We start from the raw sequence: 24,155 nt of genomic DNA, 5'->3' as shown, positions 1-24,155 counted from the left end.
GACGAGCACAATAGTAAGTAATAAATAACAACATTTTCATAGATTATATAGTTTCAATATATTACAAATTAATTTCAATACATTACAAACTTTTTTTTTGTCATTTCGTACATTTTTGGTATTTTTTTATTAAAAGACAATAATAATAGCAATAATGTATAATATTTTTATAGATTATATAGTTTAAAATAACATAATTATCTTTAAATTAATTATATATGGAAGAATATAACAAGCAAATCAACTTTTGTAAAACAAATTTCTTTTATAATATAGACCTATATATATATATATATATATATATATATATATATATATATATAGGGTGCGGTTATAATGAGAACCACACTTATCGTGAGAACATAAGAACCATTAAAATCAATGCATCTACTATATAAATTAATGCATTCGCTATTAAATTTAATGCATTTGAAAATAATAAATTTTTTGCTCCCTTCAGGATTCGAACCCAGGATCTGCATTCATCCACCAAGATGATGCATCCACCGTAGATCTTGATGATCGAATGGCTTAAAATGGTTCTCTGTTCTAATTTTATTTAGTGGTTCTTATTTGAACCTCTCCATATATATATATATATATATATATATATATATATATATATATATATATGAATGGGATCATGTAGATCCCAATGCTTATAATAGATCCGTAGATCCAAATCTAGACCACACATTTATGACATGTGGTGCATCAAGATGCATAAAGACATTTCAAGGCAAAATCTGGAGAGGGGTAAAATTGGAATGTAATTTTTGAAATTAAAAAAAAATTAGATTTTCTCAAAATAGGTATATTTTAGATGCATAAAGTTTCATACGAGAATGCATGAACTTTCATATAAAAATGCATAAAGTTTCATATAAAAATGCATAAGATTTCACCCCACCCCCCACACCCCTGAACCCCACCCCACCCCACCCCACCCAGAACCCAACCCCCACCCACCCCCTACCCCCACCCCCCCACCCACCCCCCACCCCCCCTCCCAAAATTTTTTTTTTTTTTAAAAACTGATTTTCTGACCACTGACCCACCCCTACCCCCACCCCCCACCAAAAAAACAATTTTTTTTTATTTTTTTATTTCCTCAAAAACTGATTTTCTGACCACTGAACCCCCCACCCCATCCCCAAAAAAAAAATTTTTTTTTTTTTGGAAAAATTGATTTTTACATGCATAAAAAAATTACACGTTTTACATGCATATACTTTCGCACAGAAATGCATATACTTTCACACAAAAATGCATATATTTTCACATAAAAATGCATTACATTTTTTGAAAAAATATAATTTTTTTTGGGCTGGAGGGTGGGTGGGGGGTTAGCGGTCAGAAAATCAGTTTTTTTTTTTTTTTTTAATTTGGGGGGGGGGGGGGTGGGTGGGTCAGCGACTCAACAATCAAAAAATCAATTTTGAAAAAAAAAATTGGGGGGGGGGGTGGGGAAAATACCAGATTTATTAAAATGAAATGCATTTTTTGTATAATTTAATGCATTTTTATGTAAAATCTTTATGCACTTTTGTTTGATTTTATATGCATGTGAAACATGACTATTTTGGGGGGTGGTAATGGGGAGGGTTGGGGGGTGGTGTGGGGTGGGTTGGGGGGTGGTGCGGGGTGGGGTGGTGAAAATACCAAAACTGTAAAAATCAAATGCATTTTTCTGTTCAAAGTTATGCATTAATTTCATGTGAAAACTTTATGCATATTCGTGTGAAACTATATGCATCTAAAATATATCTATTTTGAAAAAATCTAAAAAAAATATATATTTTTTTAATTATTAAATCCAAAAATTACATTCCAATTTTACCCCTCTCCAGATTTTGCCTTGAAATACCTTGCCACGTGTCACCATCTTGATGCGCCACATGTCATAAATGTGTGGTCTAGATTTGGATCTACGGATCTATTATAAGCATAGGGATCCACATGAACCCAACCCTATATATATATATATTTAAAAATCTTAAAATTTGCTCTTCAAAAAAAAAATCTTAAAGTTTGGGAGGGGGTTTCAGCACCCCCCCCGCTCCAATCACAACCATTATCACAGTAACAAGAAAGGAGAATGTGGAACGACAGAATTTGAAACCTAATTAAATCTCTTTATTAACAAAAAGGATTTTATCAAGATATTCAAAAGATGATAAATTAAAAAACATACTGAATTTAAAATTTCAATAAATCTTTTAGAGGTTGTCAACTTTTTAGCCTTCATCAGGACATAGGTAAAATGGTGGACCTTCTATCCTTTCTACTTAAAACATCCAAAAAATGATTTCAATAATTAATTATTCTTTGTCCCTTAATTTAGTATTCATTTGAGAATGAAACGAGTTTTAATAAAGTGATTGAGTGTATTATGAGTGATTTCACTTTTATAAGAATATTTTAATAAGAGTCTCATAAGGAATCTTTATGGGAGTGTTAAAATGATTAAAGTTGAGTAAGAGATCCACATTTTATAAAATTATGTAGAGTATTTTTATTAGAAATAGAAAATAATATTAAATTATGGGACAGACTACAATAAAAACATGTATATAACTATTACCAATTTATTAACCAGGGGGCTTAGCCCACTGGCCACCGGGTCCTCACTTAAGTGAAGTGACCCGGGTTCGATTCCTCTTGGGAGCGAATTGGAGATTGGAGATATAAGGTGGATTTTGGTGAATGGACAGATAAGGGGTTCTTGGAGTGGATGGGGAACTAATTACTAACATCTAACATGACTTTGCCCGATCAAAAAAAAAAAAAAAAACTATTACCAATTTATTAAGTTGAATTAAAATTGAGTGACTTAGTAAACTCTACTCATAAGGATTTGCTTTATTATAGGAATAGTCTAATTTAGCTAAAATTGGATTAAATTAATATAATAATGGCTAAAATAACTTTGACGAGTCAAATAATCTAAACCTGTATTTAGTAAATAAAATTTTGGCTAAAGAAATATACTTTTTAAGGAAATAATCAAAATATAGTAAATTCATTTTGAATTCTTTTTACTATTAGACCATGAATGTTCAAATAATAAATTCTTTCTTTATGATCAACGTCTAAGTTTTTTCCTCGACCTTGTATATAAATGGAACTTGACCGAGAAATTCCCAAGGTCAACGAACATATGAAATAATTATAATGTTCTAAATTCTATGTGTATAAATAAATAAGGTGAAATTGTAGTTAAAGAATCTTATCCTCGAAACACGGAATTCATTATGGAAAGCTCAAATAAACAAACAGTACGTAAATAAAAACAAAGCCTAGTACAAAAAAGAAGCTACGCTATGTAATCATCTTCCTTTATTTTTTCATGTTGTAGTCAACTAGTCATACATCTAACTTTTCAACACATGCACACAGTAATAATTTGCGTTCACTTATATTATATATGAATAAGTATATAGAATCAAATAAGACATAAATTAGGTCGAACGAATTACAAAAACTTATCGAATACGAGAATCATCTTTCAAATTATAATTGCTAATAAACACAAAGAAAATTAATATGTACTCCTAAGTATATACGAGTAAGGATGTGACATAACTATCGTGAAAACAACATAATTTCTGTTTTCTTGCTTAATTTGTTCATTTATTGGTAAAACAAATTTTGATGCAAGGGGAAAAACAAAAAGGGTGAAGTTGAATTTGAAATGAGGTCGGTCATCATCATCACACATGTCTTGCTCAATGCTCAATTTCATATGGTAAAGTGATAAAGTCAAGATTAGTTTGTCTACTTCACAAAATAGCTTTTTAAAATAATTACTCATTCCGTTCCGAATAAGCATTCCGGACTCCCAGCCATTGAAATTCGAGTATTGGAAAAGTGTATATTTTTTTACTATATTTATTTTTAGTTATTACGTGAAAAATGAAAAAGTTAAACTTTTGCATTGAGGACAACGCAAATGAAAATTTAAAATTATATCTTTATAAAATATGCAATGCACGAGAAATATTTTTATATCATTAAATTTATATAAATTAGTATCAACTTAATTATCATATTTATAAATATAATAAAAAATAATTTAAACTGAATATATCTGAGTTGAATATTGAAAAAAAATTAAAAAGATAAAGGAGAAATCACAATAAAAAAATTGATATTAAGGCAAAAAATAGTTAAAAAATTGAAAATTAATAAAGATAAAAATAAAAAAGAATTGAAAAACAGATTTATTCAAAAAAAATATGAGAGAGGAGAGAATTTTTTTTTTTAATTTTAATCTTTAAATAAATATAACTTTTAAGTTTTGAGTGAATCCGAATCCGAAGTAACATGTTCAATTAGACTCACGTGATGCACTCGAAATACCAATATATGCTTTCTTATTTTTTCTTTTTTCTTCTTATTTTTTCTGTTGATAGGCGCCTTAAATATATAAATGCAACTAGTAATATTATTATGGGCAAATTGCATAAAAATACCTCACTTTATACAAATTCCGGTTTTTTGACAAACTTTTTAATTGTAACAATAATTTGAACGACCTTTCAATTTATTAAAATTGGCATCCCCGGTGTTTTTCCGGCCAAATTAAATCCGAGTTGGCAGCCGGACCACCAACGTGAAAGCCGGAATGCCAACGTGGCATAAAAATGTCAAATCACACCCACCCACCCACTCTTCACTCCCTCTCTTTCACACACACACACTCTCTCTTAACTCCATTCTCTCTCTCATCAAAAATCCCACCTCACCCCTCCGCCGACCTCCCCCTTCGTCGCCCTCCCCCACCAACAGAATTGACACACCAATAGCCTCAAACACAACTCTTGAGTCCTAAAAATTTCAGATACGAAATTGTAGCGGCGGTTGTGGCGGCGGATCTTCCGGGAGGTATCCAGGCGATTGTGACTGGGGACGAACCCGAAGCCCGACGGCGAATCGAGAAACCACCCAGGCGTGTCGACTCTTGCTGGGCTCCCAAAGGCGGCAGCAATGGATCTGTTGAGATTGAGGAAGAGAGGAAATTTAGGGCTCAACCGGGGTTCGACTTTTCTCCCCCAATTGTGTGTTTCCATTGAGATTGAGGAAGAGAGGAAATTTAGGGCTCAACCGCAAATTGTGAAGTAAGAGGACATTTAGGGCTTATGAAATTGAGGCAGAGGAAGTCGGCGTTCGCCGGATTTGCAGAGCCGCAGCGGCTGTGGAAAAACTTGGCAGAGAGATTGGGCCTTCCCTTCGTTCCTTTGCAATTTCCTTCGTTCGTTCCTTTCATTCCTCGAGCATATGAAATTGAGGCAGATGAAGGAAGCGGTTAATTGGGCTGAAATCAGCCGCTTACGGAAGGAGCAGGAAGATTGGGCCTCCCCTTCGTTCCTTTGCAATTTCCTGCTTGAATCTGTTGGGAATCGAGTGGAAGAGAGAGAGAAAGAGAGAGAGAGAGAGAGAGGGGGGGGGAGGAAGTGGCGGCAGTGGAGAAAGGGGGACAACCGACGGGGAGAAGGGGAGGGGGAAGAGGGAAGAGTGACGTGGGAGGAGGATAGGGAGGGTGACGTGGTAGGGAGAGGGTGACATACCAGATACTAATGATACGCAAGCAAAACCCCTAATTTAATTTGGCTGGAAAAACACCGGGGATGCCAATTGCAATAAATTGAAAGGTCGTTCAATTTCTTGCTACAATTAAAAAGTTTGTCGAATTTGGTATAAAGTGAGGTATTTTCATGCAATTTGCCCTATTATTATTAAAGTTATTGACTCTTAAAATACAGGAATTTTAAGCTTATTTTAAATTTTTTTCACAAAATTTTGAAAATTATCAGACATATACAAATTTTATGACTCTAACAATTTTACAATTATTTCAAGTTACACCCAAATTGAAACTGACAACTCATTTAATTTTTGCCACTCAGAATACCATGCCAGTATCAATGTGAGCATAATTATAAAATTGCTAGAGTAATAAAGTTTGTGTTTTTTTTATAGCTTTTAAAGTTTGTAGGAAAAATGAAAATAAGGTTGAAATTTGTGTATTTAAACGCCAATAACTCTTATTATTATTATTTTAAAAAATGATAACTAATTAGTTATTTTCATTATTAACAATTGTAATTTTTGAACTGGGCTTGAATTTCACTCCATTTGTCCCATTTATAATGACACATTTTTTTGTAGTTTGTCTCATTTATAATGACACTTTCTAAAAATAGTACACCTACCCACCATACACAAAAAATAATTGGTTCCTACCCATATCACACCCACCCTATTCTTAATCTCCGTGTCCATTTCTATTATGCCATTATAAATTGAATGGAAGGAGTATAATTTGTCTTGTATAAATGATACTTCCTCTGTCTCACAAAAATTAAGTTCATATTGCCATTTTAGATCGTCTCATAAAAATACGTACTTTTCATTTTTGCACACTACCCTACCACAATTCATTTACTTTTTATCCTTATTTTTCATAAAATAACACTTATTTTTCACTCATAGTCATAATACATTTTCATCTAATATTTATTAAAACACATGCCACCCGCACCTCATTGTGAGCCGAAGGGAGTATCACATATATTTTGTTACATACATAAAGATATTATATATATTTTGAATATCTTGTACAAATAATTTTTAATAAGGGAAATCTTGTGAGACACATAGTTCTGTGGGTCAGTATCTGCAAGATGATACTCATAGTTGGACCCCAAATATAAGTAAACGCCCCAAAAAAATTACAAATATATCAATTGATATCATATGAGTACGAATTCAAATATTAGCCGACAAATTCTAAGAGCATCCGCAATGGGGTTACATGATAGCTTACATGATAGCCTACTTTATGATGGGGGACCACATGGTGTAAAGATGCTGCAGTGGGGTTACACGATAGCTTACACGATAACTTACATGATAATGACGCGTGTGAAACACGCAATGAACAAATGGGCTACACGATAGAACGTGTAGCCCTCGTGTAAACCTCTCCCGCAACGGTTACACGATAGCTCATTTACACGATAGCCCTATCGTGTAATGGCTATCGTGTAACCATTGTGGATGCTCTAATTAGTGAGAAAGTCTTGTTCGAGAGTTTATAATTAAATAAGAAAGGTCTTCCATGAAAATCAAGAGGATATTTCCACGATTTCAAGTGGGGTGGGACATGACGTCTGGTTGAATCAAATGTTCATTTGAAAAAAAGAAAAAGAAAAACATCGAAACAAGATTAATAAATATAATTGTCTCACTGTCGTGCCTAAAACGCGAACATAGTTCATTGGATGAAGCATGAAACTTCACATGATCCAAACTCAACTGAAAAAAAAAGTCTACTATATCCAACCCCACGAAGCAATACAATTTATGAACAATAAATCCAAAATAAATAAATCAAATTTTAAAAAATAGGGCACTTGTTGAAATGTCCAATCTATTAAATAGTGGATTATTGTTCAAGTAGGCCACCGCCATGGAGGCATGTGAGTAGGTGAAATCCACTTGTCTAAGATATACTCATAATTATCACAAAATTATTTGTTACGAAATAAAGTTGAGGCCAAGTCAAGTCAATCCCTCGTCGGCATACCTATAACTTGGTCTTCCTTAACAATATATTTATCCAAACTCCGACTTTTCTATTTTATTTATATAAAGAGAGATATATGAATGTTTATGGGAGCTAATTTTACTCCTATGTTCCACGAAGCATGAGTAGTTTTTTTTATTTAATTTATACCGCAAAACTTTAGCACTTTTTTTATAGGGTTAATTGCATGAAAATACACGAACTTTAGTCGCAATTTCATTTTGCACATGACTTTTGAAACTTACATTTTTAATCATGAACTTTGCATTTGTTCCAAATTTTTCTTAAACTTGAGCTCCGGCAGCCGGAAAGATGACGTGTCTTCAAACATGCCATGCGTATGTGACACGTCATTAATTCAAACGACGTGGCACAAAACGACGTCGTTTTAATACCGCATTTCTCAATCCCCAAATCGAAAACCCTAGCTCCTTCAATCTCAGCCATTAGCGGCAGCGCTCTCCGCCGTCCGCCGTCAAAGGAGGAGAAAAGGGAAATCGACGGCGTGAACTGTGCGTCATATTAGTGTGGGCGTGTGAGTTTAATTTCGAAGAGAAGTATTGCCGATTTTGATTCCGAAAATTAGTGGAGAAAATGGGGGATTGGCTGCGTGAAGCCTTGCCGAAAATTAGAAGGAATAGGCAACGGCTCTTCTCCGACAGTGTAGGCTTTCCCCTTCTCCTCCTTAATCTGGAATTCGCCGCCGCCGTTGTAGAACCGGTGAGTGGATTCCGCTCCACTATTTCTTCAATTCGTGTTTCTCTCCCTCTTTGAAATCCCTCTGTTTCTTTCTCACTTCTAAAATTTCTCCTCAAATTTTAGGAAGCTAAACCCCTAGCTCCATTTCGGCGTCTTTCCTCTCTTTCTAGATGCAAAGCCGAAGCCGCTGCCTATCTTTCCCTTTTTCAAAAGTTGCAGTTCCAGCGTCGACGAGGCCGCCGTTTGAGGTTTGAGAAGAGAAAAACTTCCGGCTGTTTAAATGGTGTCGTTTTACAAAATGACGTCGTTTCCATGTCTGCAAACTTCCGGCTGTTTAAATGGCACATGCCCGGCTGCCACATAGGCGCCACATCAGCACTCCGGTGACTGGAGCTCAATTTTAAGGAAAATTTGGAACAAATGTAAAGTTCATGATTTAAAATGTAAGTTTCAAAAGTCATGTGCAAAATGAAATTGTGACTAAAGTTCGTGTATTTTCATGCAATTAACCCTTTTTTATATTTTAATTTGTTTTCTATATTCACCTTTTATTTTTTTCACCTACCATATTTAACACACAAAATACTAACTTCTTAAAATCCGTGCCGAGAAAAAATTACTCAAACTTCGCAGGACGGAGGAGTAAAAGTTATTTTTAACCCTGATTATATTTAATTTAGTTTTGCCTTCTTCATTCAAATGTAAGTAATTATATCTTTCTTATATACTAAGTACTTTTATATTTTTCTGTCTATAAATATTTTTTTCATAATTTTTTTTTCGGTCCGTCCACAAAAAATTTAACACTTTCATTTATAATAGTAGAGTCTACATAACTTCACTCACATTAAAAAGTGAGACCCCAACTCCACAATGTGATAATTTTTATTAAAATTCGTGTCATCCACAATGTGATATTTTTTTTGTAGACGGAGGAAGTATAACATATACTCTCTTTGTCCCTGAAACATCTTCCTTTATTTTTATTTCCTTTTCGTCCGTCCTCAAAATATCTTCCTAATCTATTTTTGGAACAACTCCACTAACTATTACTATTATAATTCCACTAACTTGTGGGACTCATATTCTCCACTCATCAAATACACAACTAAGTTTTATTAAAACTCGTATCATTTACCATCAAGAAGATATTTTAGGAACAAAGGGAATAGTACAAATTGGATAGGAGCATTAGATCATGTACAGTAAGGCTCGACCAAGAGGCTCGAGCGCGCCCTCGATGAGCCCCTTCGCATTGTCGCACCACCGAGCTTGAATGACAAAAAAATATTAAAAAATATATAATTTAAATTTTAATTAAATGCAGCTTCTCTTTCTATAGTGCACTCTACATTTTAGAGAAGCATACACTCTTTGATGTGGAACTCAATACAAAATCAAATTAATGTAGCTTCTCTTTTTAAAGTGCACTACACATTGTAGAGAAGTCTATCATCTTCGACGTGGGACTCAGAGTGTATGTTTCTAATTGTTTTAATTGAAATTTTCATTTCTAATACTTTTCTATTTTTATTATTGTAAGTTTTAATTTTTTTTCTATTTTAATTATTGTAATTTTCAATTTCTAATTTAATTAAATTTTCGTTTTTAAAATTTGATATTTATTTTATTTAGAATTCGATTTTTAAAAAACATTAAAATCTATAAACCCCTTATAACGGTGACTCTAAGAAGAGCCCCACCTCTATAGAGCTCCAAATGAGCTCTCTATTATAGATGCTCTTACAAATTCGTGTGATCAAGTCAAGTAGGAAGTTGTTGTGAACTTTCTTCAAGTTTGGGCAGTCTTTGGGCTCAAGTTAAAAAAAGGCATAACTTCCTCAGCTGAAGCAGTCTTGCCACATTCAAATTAACCCACTTTATTTTCGGATTAGTCTTATTAAATTTAGGCTATTTTCAGGTTAATTTTATCGAGATGTTGGGCTATATACTTGATTACCTTAGCCCTATTTTTTGTTCGATTTATTTGGGTTAATTCATGAGTTTTAAATTGAATTGGCATCCCTATACATAAGTTGCCATAAATTGAATATCGATTATACTTAATGATTAATTAATAAATTTCAAAGAATCTAAATAGTAAAATCACTTAAAATAGATAGTCTTTTTTTTTTTTTTTACCTACTTGGCTTTATAAGTACTCCCAAAATCTATCTATTCAAATCAAGAGACCGTCCAAATTTGCACATGAATATACCGACACAATATTTGTCATATTATCCTCTTGGACAAGTTCCACTCATCGTTTAAAACAAAATTTCTACCCGTACTTTCTAAGATCATTTCTATCAATGTCTGCCCAACCTTTTTTTTTTAATCAAACAAGGAAAAAAAATTCACTCATACTCTAATTCCTGAGGTGACTTCAACCCCCAACCTATTGGTTAGAGGAAAAGCGTCTTACCAACAGACTGCGCTTCATCGTCTCTGCCCAACTACTATTAATAAATATTACATGAAACAATAAAGTAAAACATTGTAGGGCATAAACAAGTTGTTTATTTGCTTAAAACCGTATTAAATGGATAATATTTCTGAAAATAATAGAGGAAATGTATTCATAAACGACGGATAACCCCAAGGTATTATGATACATTCACATTGTACTCCCTCCGTCCCACGAAGCAAGACCAAGTTTTCTTTTTAGTCTGTCCCACGAAGCAAGATCAGTTTCTAAAAGTAGCAAAAAATTTACTCTTTATTCACGAAGCAAGATCAGTTTCTAAAAGTAGCAAAAAATTTACTCTTTATTCACCTTTTCACTTTTTCACCTACCACACTTAACACACAAAATACCAATTTTTTAATTCTCGTGCCGAAAAAAACTTGGTCTTGCTTCATGGGACGGAGGGAGTAATATTCAATGGTTTTTTCTTTATATTCATGTGAGTACGGGAAATAATTATTTATAAATAAATACACACACACACACACACACATATATATATATATAGGAGGGCTAGAATAAAAACATATTTTTTTTGTATAAAATATGAACAATTTTCAGCCCTTAGATCATCAAGATCTACGATTGATTCATTACTTTGTTGGATGAATTCATGTCCTGAGTTCGAATCCCAAAGGTAGCGAAAAATTTATTTTTCGCAATTCATATAGTTACACAGTCAATTTATACGTGTTCTACATAGAATTCATACATTTTAATTTATTTTTAGTTTATACAAAATAATGTGTTTTTATTCTAACTCACCCATATAAAAATGTGTGTATATATATATATATATATATATATATATATATATATATAGGGTGTGGTTCTAGAGAGAACTACATTATTTGTGAGAACGGGAGAACCATCAAGTCTAATGCATCCACTGTAAAAATTAATGCATTCGCTGTTAAAATTAATGCACTAAAATTTTTTTAAAAAAATGCTCCCTTCAGGATTCGAACCCAGGATCTGCATTCATCCAACAAGATGATGCATCCACCGTAGATCTTGATGATTGAATGTCTGAAAATGGTTCTCCGGTCTTCTTTTATTTATGGTTCTTTCTTGAACCTCTCCCTATATATATATATATGGGCGTGCTCCAGTGAGACCCCCTATTTTTCGTGTAACATGAGGACAATGAATAATACATATAATACTAATGAACAAGACGTATATTTAACGAACTATATGTATATACTGATGAAAAATAAAATTTTAAAAATTGGTAATGAATAAGACATATATACTGATGAACAAGGCAGTATATACTGATGAATAACAAAATTTAAAATATTCTGCTCTCTCTAGGATTCGAACCCGCGAAAAAAAAATCTCCCTCTAGATACAATATCAGCCATAGGATTGATAAAATAAACGCACTAGATCGTGCCCTAGATCTCACTAAAATTAGGGGGTCTCATTGGAGCGGCATCCTATATATATATATATATATATATATATATATATATAGGGTTAGCTTCCATGGCAACCACTTACTTAGATGGAGAATAGAGACCACATCATATCCGTTGGATGAATCTGTATCAAGGGATCATAAAATTCCATGATATTAAATTAATTTGGTATGTTTATGAAATCCCGTGAAATACTCCATTCATTTTCTGATGTGATACCATTCGTCAATGAACGTAATAGCTGAACATTAGTATGTTCATTTATTTTCCTACGAACATATCGCTGTTCATTTGTTTTTCTACGCATATATCATCGAACATTAGTATGTTCATTCATTTTTCTACGAACATAGCAACGAACATTAGTACGTTCATTAGTATTTTCTATGTGAACATTAGTATGTTCGTTTGTTTTTCTACGAACATATCAACGAACATTAGTATGTTCATTAGTAATAAATTTTATTTTTATAAAAAAATAATTTTTAAATAATAGATATAAGTATGAGGCACAATGGTACGCATAAAATTGTGGGACACTGGATCTCATCCCAACATTTAGGGTTGAAAATTTTAACTCGGAATTTTTTAACTCGATTAGCCCATATTCAAATAATCCAACAAGGCTGACCCAAAACTCGATAAGTTAACCCGATTGATGGAATAAACCTTAGTTAATAATCACAAAACTAAATTAAAGCATATAAAGTTTTTTTTGCTGAAGTGAAATTTTATTGAAAATTGAAAAACGAAAAAAAAACAAGACAAAAGACGAAGAAAAACCAGTTGAAGGCACATTAGCGCAAACTAACATGCTTCGAAAAATAAAACAGAAAATCAACAGTCTAGAGCATAATCTTCAGAAAGATCATAATCCATGATGTCCCCCCAACATTGAGAAGAGACCGCCGTCATCGCAAGACCGACAGCATCCCCGGGAATGGAGATTGTAAAATCATGGAGAAGAAGACTTTTGGCTGTGGCGTCTTGGATCTTACTCTGGAAAATCGATATATTCAAAGGCAAACTAACAGAGGAGCTCTGAATAGTAGGGTATCGTAGCCGTGCTTTATAGAGGTAACAGAAACTCCTCCCTTCTTTTTGGTAGTGCCCTTAGGACGCCCTCGGCCGTGCATGACATCAGTCGAAGTAATCGGCGTATCAAACACAGTAGATGCCGAATCCGAAGCTAGACGAGCCTGATCAATCTCCGAAGTATGAGGCGTCCCATCCGATGACTCTTGCTGCCCAATGATAGAATGCGTATCAATCCCGGATTCAAGAACGATCACCCCATCAATCGGAGACTGACGGAAAGAGACATATCGCAGACGATCAGCCTTTTTCCTGTCTCCGACAATCGAATCGAAGGCGGAGGGCAGAACATCAAGCGGCTTTACTACCAGAGGTTGGCCCGCAACATCCACGGAAAGGGCGAAAGCAGAGCCGCTAGAACTTGCGAGAGCAGACGGAGCTGAAGGCTGGGCTGGCCGGGCTGCCATGAAAGCCACGGCCTTGCCAGAGGAGGCCACCAAAGCACGAGAGTCATCAGCAGCAAGGGGAGGAGATTTAGGATAAGCCTTTTCATGTATAATCTCCACATCTCTAGCACCAAAACTCATCTCCTCATCAACATCAATTTGATCGAGAGTAGCCAAGGCAGAGAAAGAATTGTGAGTATCCATACCCGCCTCTATGGAACGAGAGGCAGTAGCAATCGTAGGTGTGCTGGATTCGGGATCATGTTTTCCTGGGGGATGAACAATTTCATCAGCCGCTTTGGGAGGGACTTTCCGCCAAACAATCGAATGGCCCCTTGGCTTCCTCCCCTTTCTGTTTTCCCAGTTATTTTGTTTACCCTTAAGCTGATCGGCAGTCGAAGAATAAGGTTCCGCCTCAGAATGATTCGTTCTGCAATCATCAGTAGAATGGCCAACAACAGAGCAAATCCAACAGAAACATGGAAGATTCTCATAGCCAAATTCAATCTAAAAAATATCATCGCCATATTTCACATCCAAAAACTCAGGAATATCGACAGCAACATTCATTTCAACAAGAACTCTAGCAAAATAACCAACAGAGGCTCTAGGAGAACATCCATCAATAATAATAGGAGTGCCAACGTGTCTGGCAATGCAAGTAAGAACTTCAGGATGCCAAAAATCATGCAGAAGATTGAAAATATGAAGCCAAACCTGAGCCATAGAAGACACGGCTTTGTTGAGATTAAACTTGGGAACCCAAGCTTGAAGATGAAGAATTCCGGTACTCAGGCGCCATGAAGCTTTAGAAAAAGCAATCGCATAGTCAGCTTGAGAATAGAACTTCAAGGTGAAATAACATTTGCCAAGAGGAATGACCTCCCAGAGAAGCGATGGTTTCCATAACCCGGTGAGTTCGGAGTAGAGATCGGCAGCAAATCTCGGAGTATCGCCCCTGCGCAGAAAGAGACGGCCATGAATGGCATGTTGGAAGAAGCGGACCTGTCGCTGATGAAAGAAAGTAGAGAGAGTAAGACACGGTCTCTCGTCCTCTATCGTCGGTTTGAGGACGACAAAATCATAGGCTGGAATATCAGTCGGCCGGTTGATCTTGTTCCTAAGAGTGTCCGCGAAAGTGATAGGACGACGGACCTTCGAAGTACCTTTAACGGACAGCCCCGACACCAGCTGGGTCACCGTCTCGGGAAGAGGATCCCCACGTGTTAAACAGTGGCAGCAAGGGTCCAGGGGTTCCCATCAACCCTACCCTCATTAGGGTTTCCATGAGGCGGATGTAGAATCGATCACGGCGAGGCAGCAGCCTGAAGGGCAGACTGTCTAACGGCCGCCGCAGCGGATTGCTGCGGAATAACAGCATGAACCGGAGTACTCCCCGCGACCCTATCTGCATGCTGCTGGATAGCGGCGGCTTGCAGATCAGAATTGGAAAGCCCTCCACCGTTGGGTCGGCCACAAGTAGAGAACGACGTCGTGACATCTGGAACAGACGATGAAGAGATTGCACCAGCCGAAAGGGGTAGCGGTTGCGAAACCCTAGGCTTGCGATTAAATTTCTGCGGACCCCTAATCTCAGGGAAGAGCAGGTCGGTTATCTCCATAGCAGAGGCGACGAATCTGTGAAGGTCCTGCGACTCAACGGGAAAAGGACGTGGTACGGTAGCCTGAGAGATCGTCGACATAATGGACGATGAAGGAGAGACAGTCGTGAATGGAGGATTCGACGAGAGGGGCGGAAAATCCACAAGAGAGACGGAAGTCATGGAGCCGGCTCGGTGAGGTCATAATCGGCCGACGATGTGGAGGAGGGAGAAGCCCTATGGCAGCCGGATCCACATAAAGAGAGTCACGCTCTTAAGGGATTTTCATCAAAAATACTTGTGAGAACATTTCTCATATAACGTAGCAACCTTTAAAGCATACAAAGTTGAAATTGAAGAAAAAATATATAAAAAATTAAATAAAATTGAAAGTGGGACATAAAGTGTGGTACACTGAATCACATTCCCTAAATGTTTGGGTTTCGAATTAGCCCATTGGGCTCGAAAATTTATTAAAAAAATTAATATATACTCCCTCCGTCCCGCCCAAGATGCTACATATTCCTTTTTGGGTCGTCCCAACGAAGATGCTACATTTCTATATTTGGCAAAAATAAGGAATTTAAACACTTAATTAACACTAATTAAGTATTTCTTTATTACATTCTCTCTCCTACTTTATCACTTTATTACCTTCTCTTTCTTACTTTATATTACTTTCTCTCTCATACTTTATCACTTTATTACTACACACTTAAAACATTAATCTACAACTCCTTAAATCCCGTACCGAAGAGCAAATGTAGCGTCTTGGCCGGGACGGAGGGAGTATTTTTTATAATATTATATTTGTATCGAACAAATACACATAAATAAGTGATATTTTAACACCGATCACTTACATGAAACTCTTTGAGATATAAAAACGCACACATTTTTGTTAAATGGTAGTATCATTTTTTAATTTTTACATCTAAATGTTTTATGTTAAGTATTGGATTAAAAACACAAAGAATTGAAATGATGAGTATAACTTTTTAATATTGAATCAAAATACATTTCACAAAATTTTGAAAAAAAAATTATTATACTAATTTTCAAAAGCAAAAAAAATGAAGATGAAAATCAAATAATAAAAAAAATTCATATAATTAGGCGAACAGTTCAATAGGGTCCAGGCTATTTTCGAGCCAACCATATCTGGTGTTGAGCTATTCGATTATGAGTTTTTCGGGCTATAATTTTATCGAGTTAAAAATTTTCAGGCCTAGCCCTCTCGGCTTGTTAGTCTGATCGGACCAGTCCACGAATTTTGGGCTAGATTGACATTCCTAATTGTAGCAAATGTAACTTGAATTAATGTGTATAAAATTGAATCATCAAATCCCTGACAATTCTACTCAAAATTTCCTGGTACCGTAATCTTTTTTTCATTTATGTTTTCAGTGATCTTTCATGTCATTAACTCATCTATTAAGTGGCTAACTTTCCTAGTACCCTTCTTAATGTTTATACTCACCTTCTCCCTCACTTTCTCATTCACTTTATGTCTAATTGTCTCAACCACTTTCTCATTGCCCTTACCCTTGTCAGTTACCTTCTCCTCGCTCTTAGCTTTCTTCTTAGCCCGCTGCTCTTCATGAATTCCATTATAATATGCACCCAAGTAATCACCACAAGGATTCTCAGCTATTTGCACAACATCATCCATATTACCTCTTGTATTAGTTACCACCCCAGTTGTCGTACAACCCTCAACATATATTCTAACATGTCTACAGTGATTGTTAAGTTGATTCTGTAAAGAAATTAGATTTTGAATCTATAAATTATATTTTATCCCATGAATCGTAACCTAACTTTTTAATTTCATAAACCGAATAAATCAGGATCTAGTCCATTACAACACTCAACAATACCCCCATAAAATGCTTCTCTTCCATTAATTTAATGGAACCTCCCACCATGTCTAAATGAACTACAAAAACAACAATACAAGAAGCACCTCAACTAATTCACACACTAAATCAATAAAATTTATCTAAGTAACTGTAAAATCATCAAATTCGTAAACTGCCACAAGGAAACCCATTTTTCAGAGGGGCGTTCCTAGAGCCATTTTTCGTCCGCTGAAGCAATAACCTAATTTTTTTCGTCTACAATCGCAATAGAAGCAAGAACTCAATTATCCTCTTTCAACTCTCAAGCGTAATGGAAGAAGGAGTACCTTAATTTCCTCTTTTCTCTAGCTTAATCGCGAGACCTCTTTCAACTCTCAAGCTCACTCTTTTAGAACCCTAATTTCATAATGTTGAGTTGAAATGCCCATTTGACATGTAGACGACAAAGTTTCTGTGTTAAAGCAAACAAGCGACGTTGTTTTTCTATTAATAAAGCCATTTCATTTAAAAAATTCACACGTCAGACAAGCATCGCCACATAACTAGTCGGAGGATTTCGCCGTGCCAAAAAACAAAAACTTAGTAAAGGTTGTGTATTGATAGGCGAATGTTTAAGGTCATATCTAAATTCAAAATTTGAAAAAATTGGTGTTTAGATGACAAATTGAAAAGAGAAACCAAGCTGAAAGTCGCAAATTTTAGAATTTACAAAATATGAACAAGGTATTATTTTGTTTCCTATTTTTCGATTGAATTAATGCAAAGCAAAAGGGTCTTATAGCAATTTAATGATACCGTGAAGAGTGCCTAGATAGTTATCCCCAGAGATCAATCAAGACCATACACCAATACATACTCGTGTTTCTGTATTTTTGCGTATTGAATGGTTCAATTATTCGTTGTGCAAATTATAACATGCACAAATAATCAATCAATGTCAGCCACTTGCAACTCTCTCTCTCTCTCTACAATAGAATACAGACCAAGAAATAAAGATGAACACATGCTCTGTCTGCAAAGGTAGTAAGATAAACACGTCCCAATAGAATGAGAGACAGAAATAACAACAGTAATTATGAACCCTTTCATTGTATCAGTCTATATCACACACATTATGATAATAACGTTACACAAACCTTGTACTGGTTTTCTACGAAACACCACATAAACTTCGAAATTCTACACCATTGTTCAGACAGGCAGAAAGAAAATGAAATTAAACGCAACTCATTCAGACCATTACAAGCCACTCAAGAGGGATAAACCAACCTAGAAAGTCCAAAAAATTGCGTATTTACATGTAGAACTACCTTGCTTGAAGCCATCAAAATACGTCGTCTTGGCTCTCATGATTCAACCATCTTCGCTCTCTGTAAGATGATAGAAAGGATTTTACAAAAAGTGTTTGTTGTATTGTTCGTTCGTAAAGAGACCCATACCTTGTATAGTTTCCATGTTGTCTTCCTTGAAGACACCGAGGGGCGAGCCATGTATGGATAGAAGCATCTCACCACACTTTGGAAGCCTTTTGGTTTTGGGGGTTATCCCAACAGACAATCTATTGTTGCTAACCTGGAGTTACATTATCAACGAGAAACTAGATTAAGATGCAGAAATTTGAGATAGCATATAATGACTTATTTTACATCAATATGCAGAAAAACAAGATTTGTCACAAGGTAACAATCACAACTTATCCAACATAATCTATGCCTCTGCATGTAGGGAACAATCACAACAAATGATATATGATGCAGATTTACCAGCAGTGTCGTGTTCTTTCTTGACAATCAAAATAATGAATGAAAAACTTGATACAGCACATTCTATATCTTAATCATGAACATTGTAAAAATACTTACATTTGGAGTCTGCAGGTCATCTCTCGGCTCTAACATTTGTGAATCAGATGGCTCGTCAAAAACCTGAAAATTTGAATTGAGGGCAGTGGGATGAGAATCAAAAGATGAATATCTAACAGCTAACATAAACAAATAACTAAGAAACTTCGATGAAAGGTTGATAAACATTCAGCCATTCAGGGGCATCTTTAGAAGCTAGATAAATAAAAATGGATAATGTACAAAGTCATCAACAAAACATTATTTGAACAAGGACGTACGAGACTCCTGATCTGTAGTTTATCAGCAGCAAAAAGGCTTGTTTTCACTGCCACATAATGAAAACACATCATTAGCTTTACATGCAGAGAAAGGTCGGAATATCAGTTCATGTACTTTGAAGAGAAGATTTCTCGATACCAGATTGATTTGAAAATTCAAAGCCGCCTAAAGAAGGAATTCCTGCAGAGAAATCAGGATAAGCTAATGACAGCCGACGTAGAAGAGCAGCATGTAATGTTCTTTCATCAGCATGGTCCAGAGTTGCATCCACATCTTTCTGTTTCCATTTCACTTCATATTGCCCATCTTTTTCAGCCTTTTCAAGGGATAGGTTCGGAAGGTTTTCCCTAAAAAACTGCAAAACAGGAACCTGCAACTGGTCTTCGCTGAAATACGAACGAAGTAACCGCAACATAGTGCCAAACTGTTCGATTTCAACATCCCGGAGAGCTCTGATTGCAGCACATTGGCGTTCAACTGAAGAAGAAATTATGCAAGTGAATACAAATGGATGACAAATACATACTTCACACAAAGAAAAGGTATAGTAATAAGGTTGTTTTTTATGTTTGTTATAACTCAGAAGAAAAGGATCATTTCATAATTTTGTTAACATAATCATCTGAATGTGCGTGAGTTACAACTCGAGCAAATAAATTTCTTTGAAACAAGCACTTCAAAATATATATTTCACCCCTAATCTGGTATAGGTTATGACAAAGAAGATCTCACATTTGAGGAGAAAAACAATTCAACAATTCATGCTACCATTCATTGTCAACTCATGTATGATGACATAATTTAAACTCAAAACTTTTAGGATCACAAAAGTTAGGGAGCTTTTTTCACCCATCATTTAAAGACCAAATCCTACATTGCTTCTTAAAAAACGTGTAGATGAACTGCAAAAAGGGATAGCCAAATTCACATAATGTGTTAATGCAGAGCCTATCAAAAGTTTGGCAGTCAGCTTAAGTTGAAACTATTAGCTCAAAGAGAAATGCAGAATTTTAGATATCACGATGATAGTATGTATTGAGACCATGTCCAAACTTATTGTGGTAGCTTGTAGGTGTGAATTTCATAGAAATGCTGATCTCCCACTCTACTCTTCCGACTATTTTAATATATTTAGGACATATAACGATAAAGTTGGCACACTCACGGATAAGTAATATTTCGCGGAGGTGGAGAGTATACCTTCACTATTGTCAAATGCTTCGTCTTTCTTTTCCAGTGGATCGCCTTCTTCATTACAATTCTGTTCCTCAATGACCGGTTGCTTTTTCGCTCTACCTCTCTTTTTTGCCATTAAAGCCTTCTACGCTATCTGGAAGTAAAATTACAGAAAGAAAGTAACCAAAAAGGGTAAGCAATATGTATTAAATCCAAAAACCTATAACACAATAAATTCAATCATCAAATCTGCAGTGTAATTGCATGTGATTACATAAAAGTACACAAAATCAGGCGCAATATAATCTATTGACAAGAAACGCGGTTCCAATCCCAAAGGCAACATTCAGATTACAATGAGCTTTCATTTGAAGCATCCCAAAAGAAAAGCAAAAATTCAGAAAGAGGAGAGAACTTTCCCCCGCTGGTGGTAATCACTACTCATCAACATCGAAAATCACAGTGAAATTCTTTCTTCCACTCAAATCACAAAAGCAGCATTTCTGAGTTGAAGAATAAATCTTTAATTTCAAAAAATAAATCGTAAATCTTGCTGCGAAAATAATTAACTAATAAACTTGATGAATTGGAAAAATGAGGATATCAGAGCTTGGGAGGAACAGATGGCAACGTTGTGAAAATCGCTGGAGGCGGACGCCTTGAGGCGCGCCTCAAGGCAAGGCGACGCCGAAGCGCACCAATATGTGAGCCTCTGTGAGATTTTTGTGTATGCCTGCCTCGTCCGCGAAATGCGGCCGCCTCGACACGCGGAGGCGCTGAAGCGATGCGAGAATGTACGAATCGGGAGATGCAGGCATATTTAAATAAACGTGGTTTCGGCAACAATGTCAAAATTTCAGACGTGATTCAGCAATTTTACGCATAAACATGCATTTCAATAAATACACCAACAAAATTCATTCAATACCTTCGCCATAAAAAGAAATGTAAGTTGAAATCATCTTCCATAAATACCTTTACTTGAATCTGCCGCTGTGTCTCCAAACTCTGGAATTGAAGATGCAGGCGAAGGAGAAGGGGAATTAGGGCTTGGGAGGAACAGATGGTATAATAGAACTGTATGACAAAGGGTTCCAAAATCACAGAAGAATAAAAATGGGGAAAAACAGAGCTCTATAACAATTCAAATAACAGCATAACTCGAGGTGAAAACTTCTTGAATCGAAAAATTAGGGAGAAATGAGAGAAAAGATACCTTACTTACTCGAACGAGCAACTGAATGATGCATTTCACTGGAAGTAAAAAATGGGTGGAGAGGGACGAGGGAAAATTCAAAGAGAATTCAGATTTCAAATATACCCAATACAGCTGTCTCGTCGATGTGAGTCGAACAATCTATCTATACTAAGCCCTATTTACCATCTATAAATAGATTATCATTATCTGCTAATTTTTCATCTTTCCATTGTGCAATTTTAGATTTGTAATTCTTATGTCCTATATTTTCGAAAAATCTTCTCTTTTTTTGTTGCAGAAAACTTGTGTTGGTTCGATGGCGTTGGCAGCAAATCGGCCGAGATGATGAAGTGAAGAGGAATAAACGCTGAAAAGGAAGAAGCTACTGTGAAGAAGAAACAACGTTTTTTTTTTTATTTTTAGCTACATATATTATTACCTGTTGCAGACGCAGGCGCCAAGAATTGAGAAGGGGGAACGAATCGGGGCCACAGGGGCTGAGCGAAGGCGGCGACACGTGATGAGGGAGATTGGGAGACGAGGGCCGACGACGACGGCAACACAGAGTGGCCGGAGACGTGAGAGAGAGACAGAGAGCTGCGTTAATGCTAGAGTGAGAAGGGAGAAACCAGAAATAAGCGGTGCAAAGGATTAAGTTTTACATTTGTTTGGATTTTAGTTTGTTTGTTAGTAGTATAATTTTAGTTTGGGCTCTTTGTTTATTTAGTTTTATTAGTGGCCCAAATTGTTATAATTTGTTAGTTGGAATTGTTGGTAGTTGGGCTGCCATAGTTTTTATTGTTCGTTTGAATTTTATATGAATTATTATTTTTATATAATTGTTTATGAATAATTTAATTTTATAATTTTAACGATGTAATATTGTAATTGAGTGAAATTTATTTGTATCATTGAATTTTTAATTTAAATATTTGAGAATTGAGATGAATATCACACAATTAATCAAAATATGATATGTCAATTAATATTCTAAATTAAATTTTTGATGTGAACATATATATTTTTTTCTTTTGATTACAAATGAATATACTATCATACTACTTAACAACTTATACATTTTCAATCTATAAACACAACTATACAACGATCTAATAATAATATGTGTTTTGAGAAATTAGTTTTTTTTTTAGAAGGTTTTGAGAATGTAGCAATGTAAATCAAAATTCATTTAGTTAATCAATATGTGAATTATATTATTTTTATAGAAGATACCAAATGATTCATCTTCACTTATTTATAATAATATTAGTAAAATAAGTAATTACAAAGATATAAACCATAGAAATGAAAAATAAAATGGTTTGATTCAAAAAAGCAAACTATAAAATTTGAATTAAATAAAAGGGTGCACGAATGGTATTTTTTTATAATTTTACGATTTAATTATTTATTAGTTAAAAATGATTGGATTCCAACTTTAGAAATAAACAAATAATTCATGAGTTAACTAAATAATTTAATGAAAAAAATAATTTATGGATCCATATATTTAGAGAAACATGAGAGATGAGTATAGAAAATTTAAGGTGTTTAATAATGTGCTAGGTGTCGCTGCACAAAAATATGATTTTCTTCTAAAAATGAAGAATTTTGTATTTATTGTGTATAACTATTAGAGCATAATTCCTGTCAATCCTCCATCACTATGTGAACCGTGGCTTCGGGCATCGCCTTGATTTGACCCGTCATTTCCTTGCCCCGCTCCGTCCAGTTCATTTATATAACATAAATCACATTTAAACTAACAAAAAATGATACTTTCATCAACAATTTAACAAATCAATTTTATACCTCATTAACACTCCACATTTATAAAAAAAAAATCCAATCGTTTAACACATCAATTTTGATGGATCCTTTATCCGCTCAATTATCAATTATTAAAACCCATACTCTTAGATCGCATTGTAATTTTCGTGGATATAGAGACTATTTTATATATATATTTATATATATATATATATATAATATTATTTTTATATCATTATATTTATTTATTTTACATATGTTTATATATTGATTATTCGTGTATACAAGCAAAGATTTTTCCTCCAAAGCAACATCCAAAAATCTATTGGGTAATACCTGTTTTGTTGTTTAATACATTGTAATTGTTAATTTTTAACACCCATTAATTATTTTATGATTAAATTGTATATGAATTTCATATTGACGATTTTTTTGTTATTTTGATTGTAAATTTATTTTTATAACTAAAGTAATTCACGCTGCTCAATTTAAATTAATACAAAATGTTCACTTTAAAAAAAATTACATAAAAAATACTTATTCAATGAATTGTATTATGAGATATCTCAATGAGCTAAATAACTTATTCATTTATAAAAATGTACGAATTATTTTTGTAATCAATTGATCTTGATTTTTATAATTAATAATCAGTAGCTCTTATATTTTAATTTGTATAAGCGTACATTATAATTTAACTAAAATATATAAATATCCTTTAGAAGTATAAATTCATTTTTTATAATTGAATAGACATTAATAT

The 24,155-nt window shown here is 34.7% G+C and overlaps 1 protein-coding gene across 8 annotated transcripts; it reads right to left on the bottom strand.

Annotated features, from left to right (window-relative positions):
- Nucleotides 1–18,186: 18,186 nt before the first annotated feature.
- On the bottom strand, nucleotides 18,187–22,309 carry LOC131013525 (uncharacterized). 8 transcript variants are annotated; one of them, XM_057941639.1, is made up of 9 exons: nucleotides 22,062–22,285; nucleotides 21,641–21,989; nucleotides 21,400–21,501; nucleotides 20,449–20,578; nucleotides 19,387–19,725; nucleotides 19,248–19,294; nucleotides 18,988–19,050; nucleotides 18,565–18,697; nucleotides 18,187–18,495 (listed from the first exon to the last, which is right to left on the bottom strand). In XM_057941639.1, exons 4-9 carry the CDS (start codon nucleotides 20,558–20,560, stop codon nucleotides 18,479–18,481), a joined length of 711 nt encoding a protein of 236 aa, XP_057797622.1. In that variant the 5' UTR covers nucleotides 20,561–20,578; nucleotides 21,400–21,501; nucleotides 21,641–21,989; nucleotides 22,062–22,285; the 3' UTR covers nucleotides 18,187–18,478. The 8 variants fall into 8 exon arrangements, with proteins under 8 accessions (XP_057797622.1, XP_057797625.1, XP_057797623.1 ...); XM_057941642.1 differs by having other exon boundaries at nucleotides 21,400–21,432; nucleotides 22,062–22,280; XM_057941640.1 differs by lacking the exon at nucleotides 21,641–21,989 and having other exon boundaries at nucleotides 22,062–22,309.
- Between the last annotated feature and the right edge of the window lie 1,846 nt (nucleotides 22,310–24,155).

Source organism: Salvia miltiorrhiza, chromosome 2, assembly GCF_028751815.1.
Source record: "Salvia miltiorrhiza cultivar Shanhuang (shh) chromosome 2, IMPLAD_Smil_shh, whole genome shotgun sequence".
In the NCBI taxonomy this organism is placed as follows: Eukaryota; Viridiplantae; Streptophyta; class Magnoliopsida; order Lamiales; family Lamiaceae; genus Salvia; species Salvia miltiorrhiza.
The sequence above is the reverse complement of the archived record's forward strand: the minus strand, read 5'-3'. Positions and strand labels throughout refer to the sequence as shown.

Bases quoted from the DNA above. Each gene is read 5' to 3' on its own strand.
- LOC131013525 (XM_057941637.1), bottom strand. From the start codon at position 20,560: ATGGCAAAAAAGAGAGGTAGAGCGAAAAAGCAACCGGTCATTGAGGAA. The intron at 19,726-20,448 runs GTATACTCTCCA...TTTCTTCTTCAG, and splicing joins AGCATTTGACAATAGTGAAG to TTGAACGCCAATGTGCTGCA. The intron at 18,698-18,987 runs GTAAGTATTTTT...ATGTAACTCCAG, and splicing joins ATGACCTGCAGACTCCAAAT to GTTAGCAACAATAGATTGTC.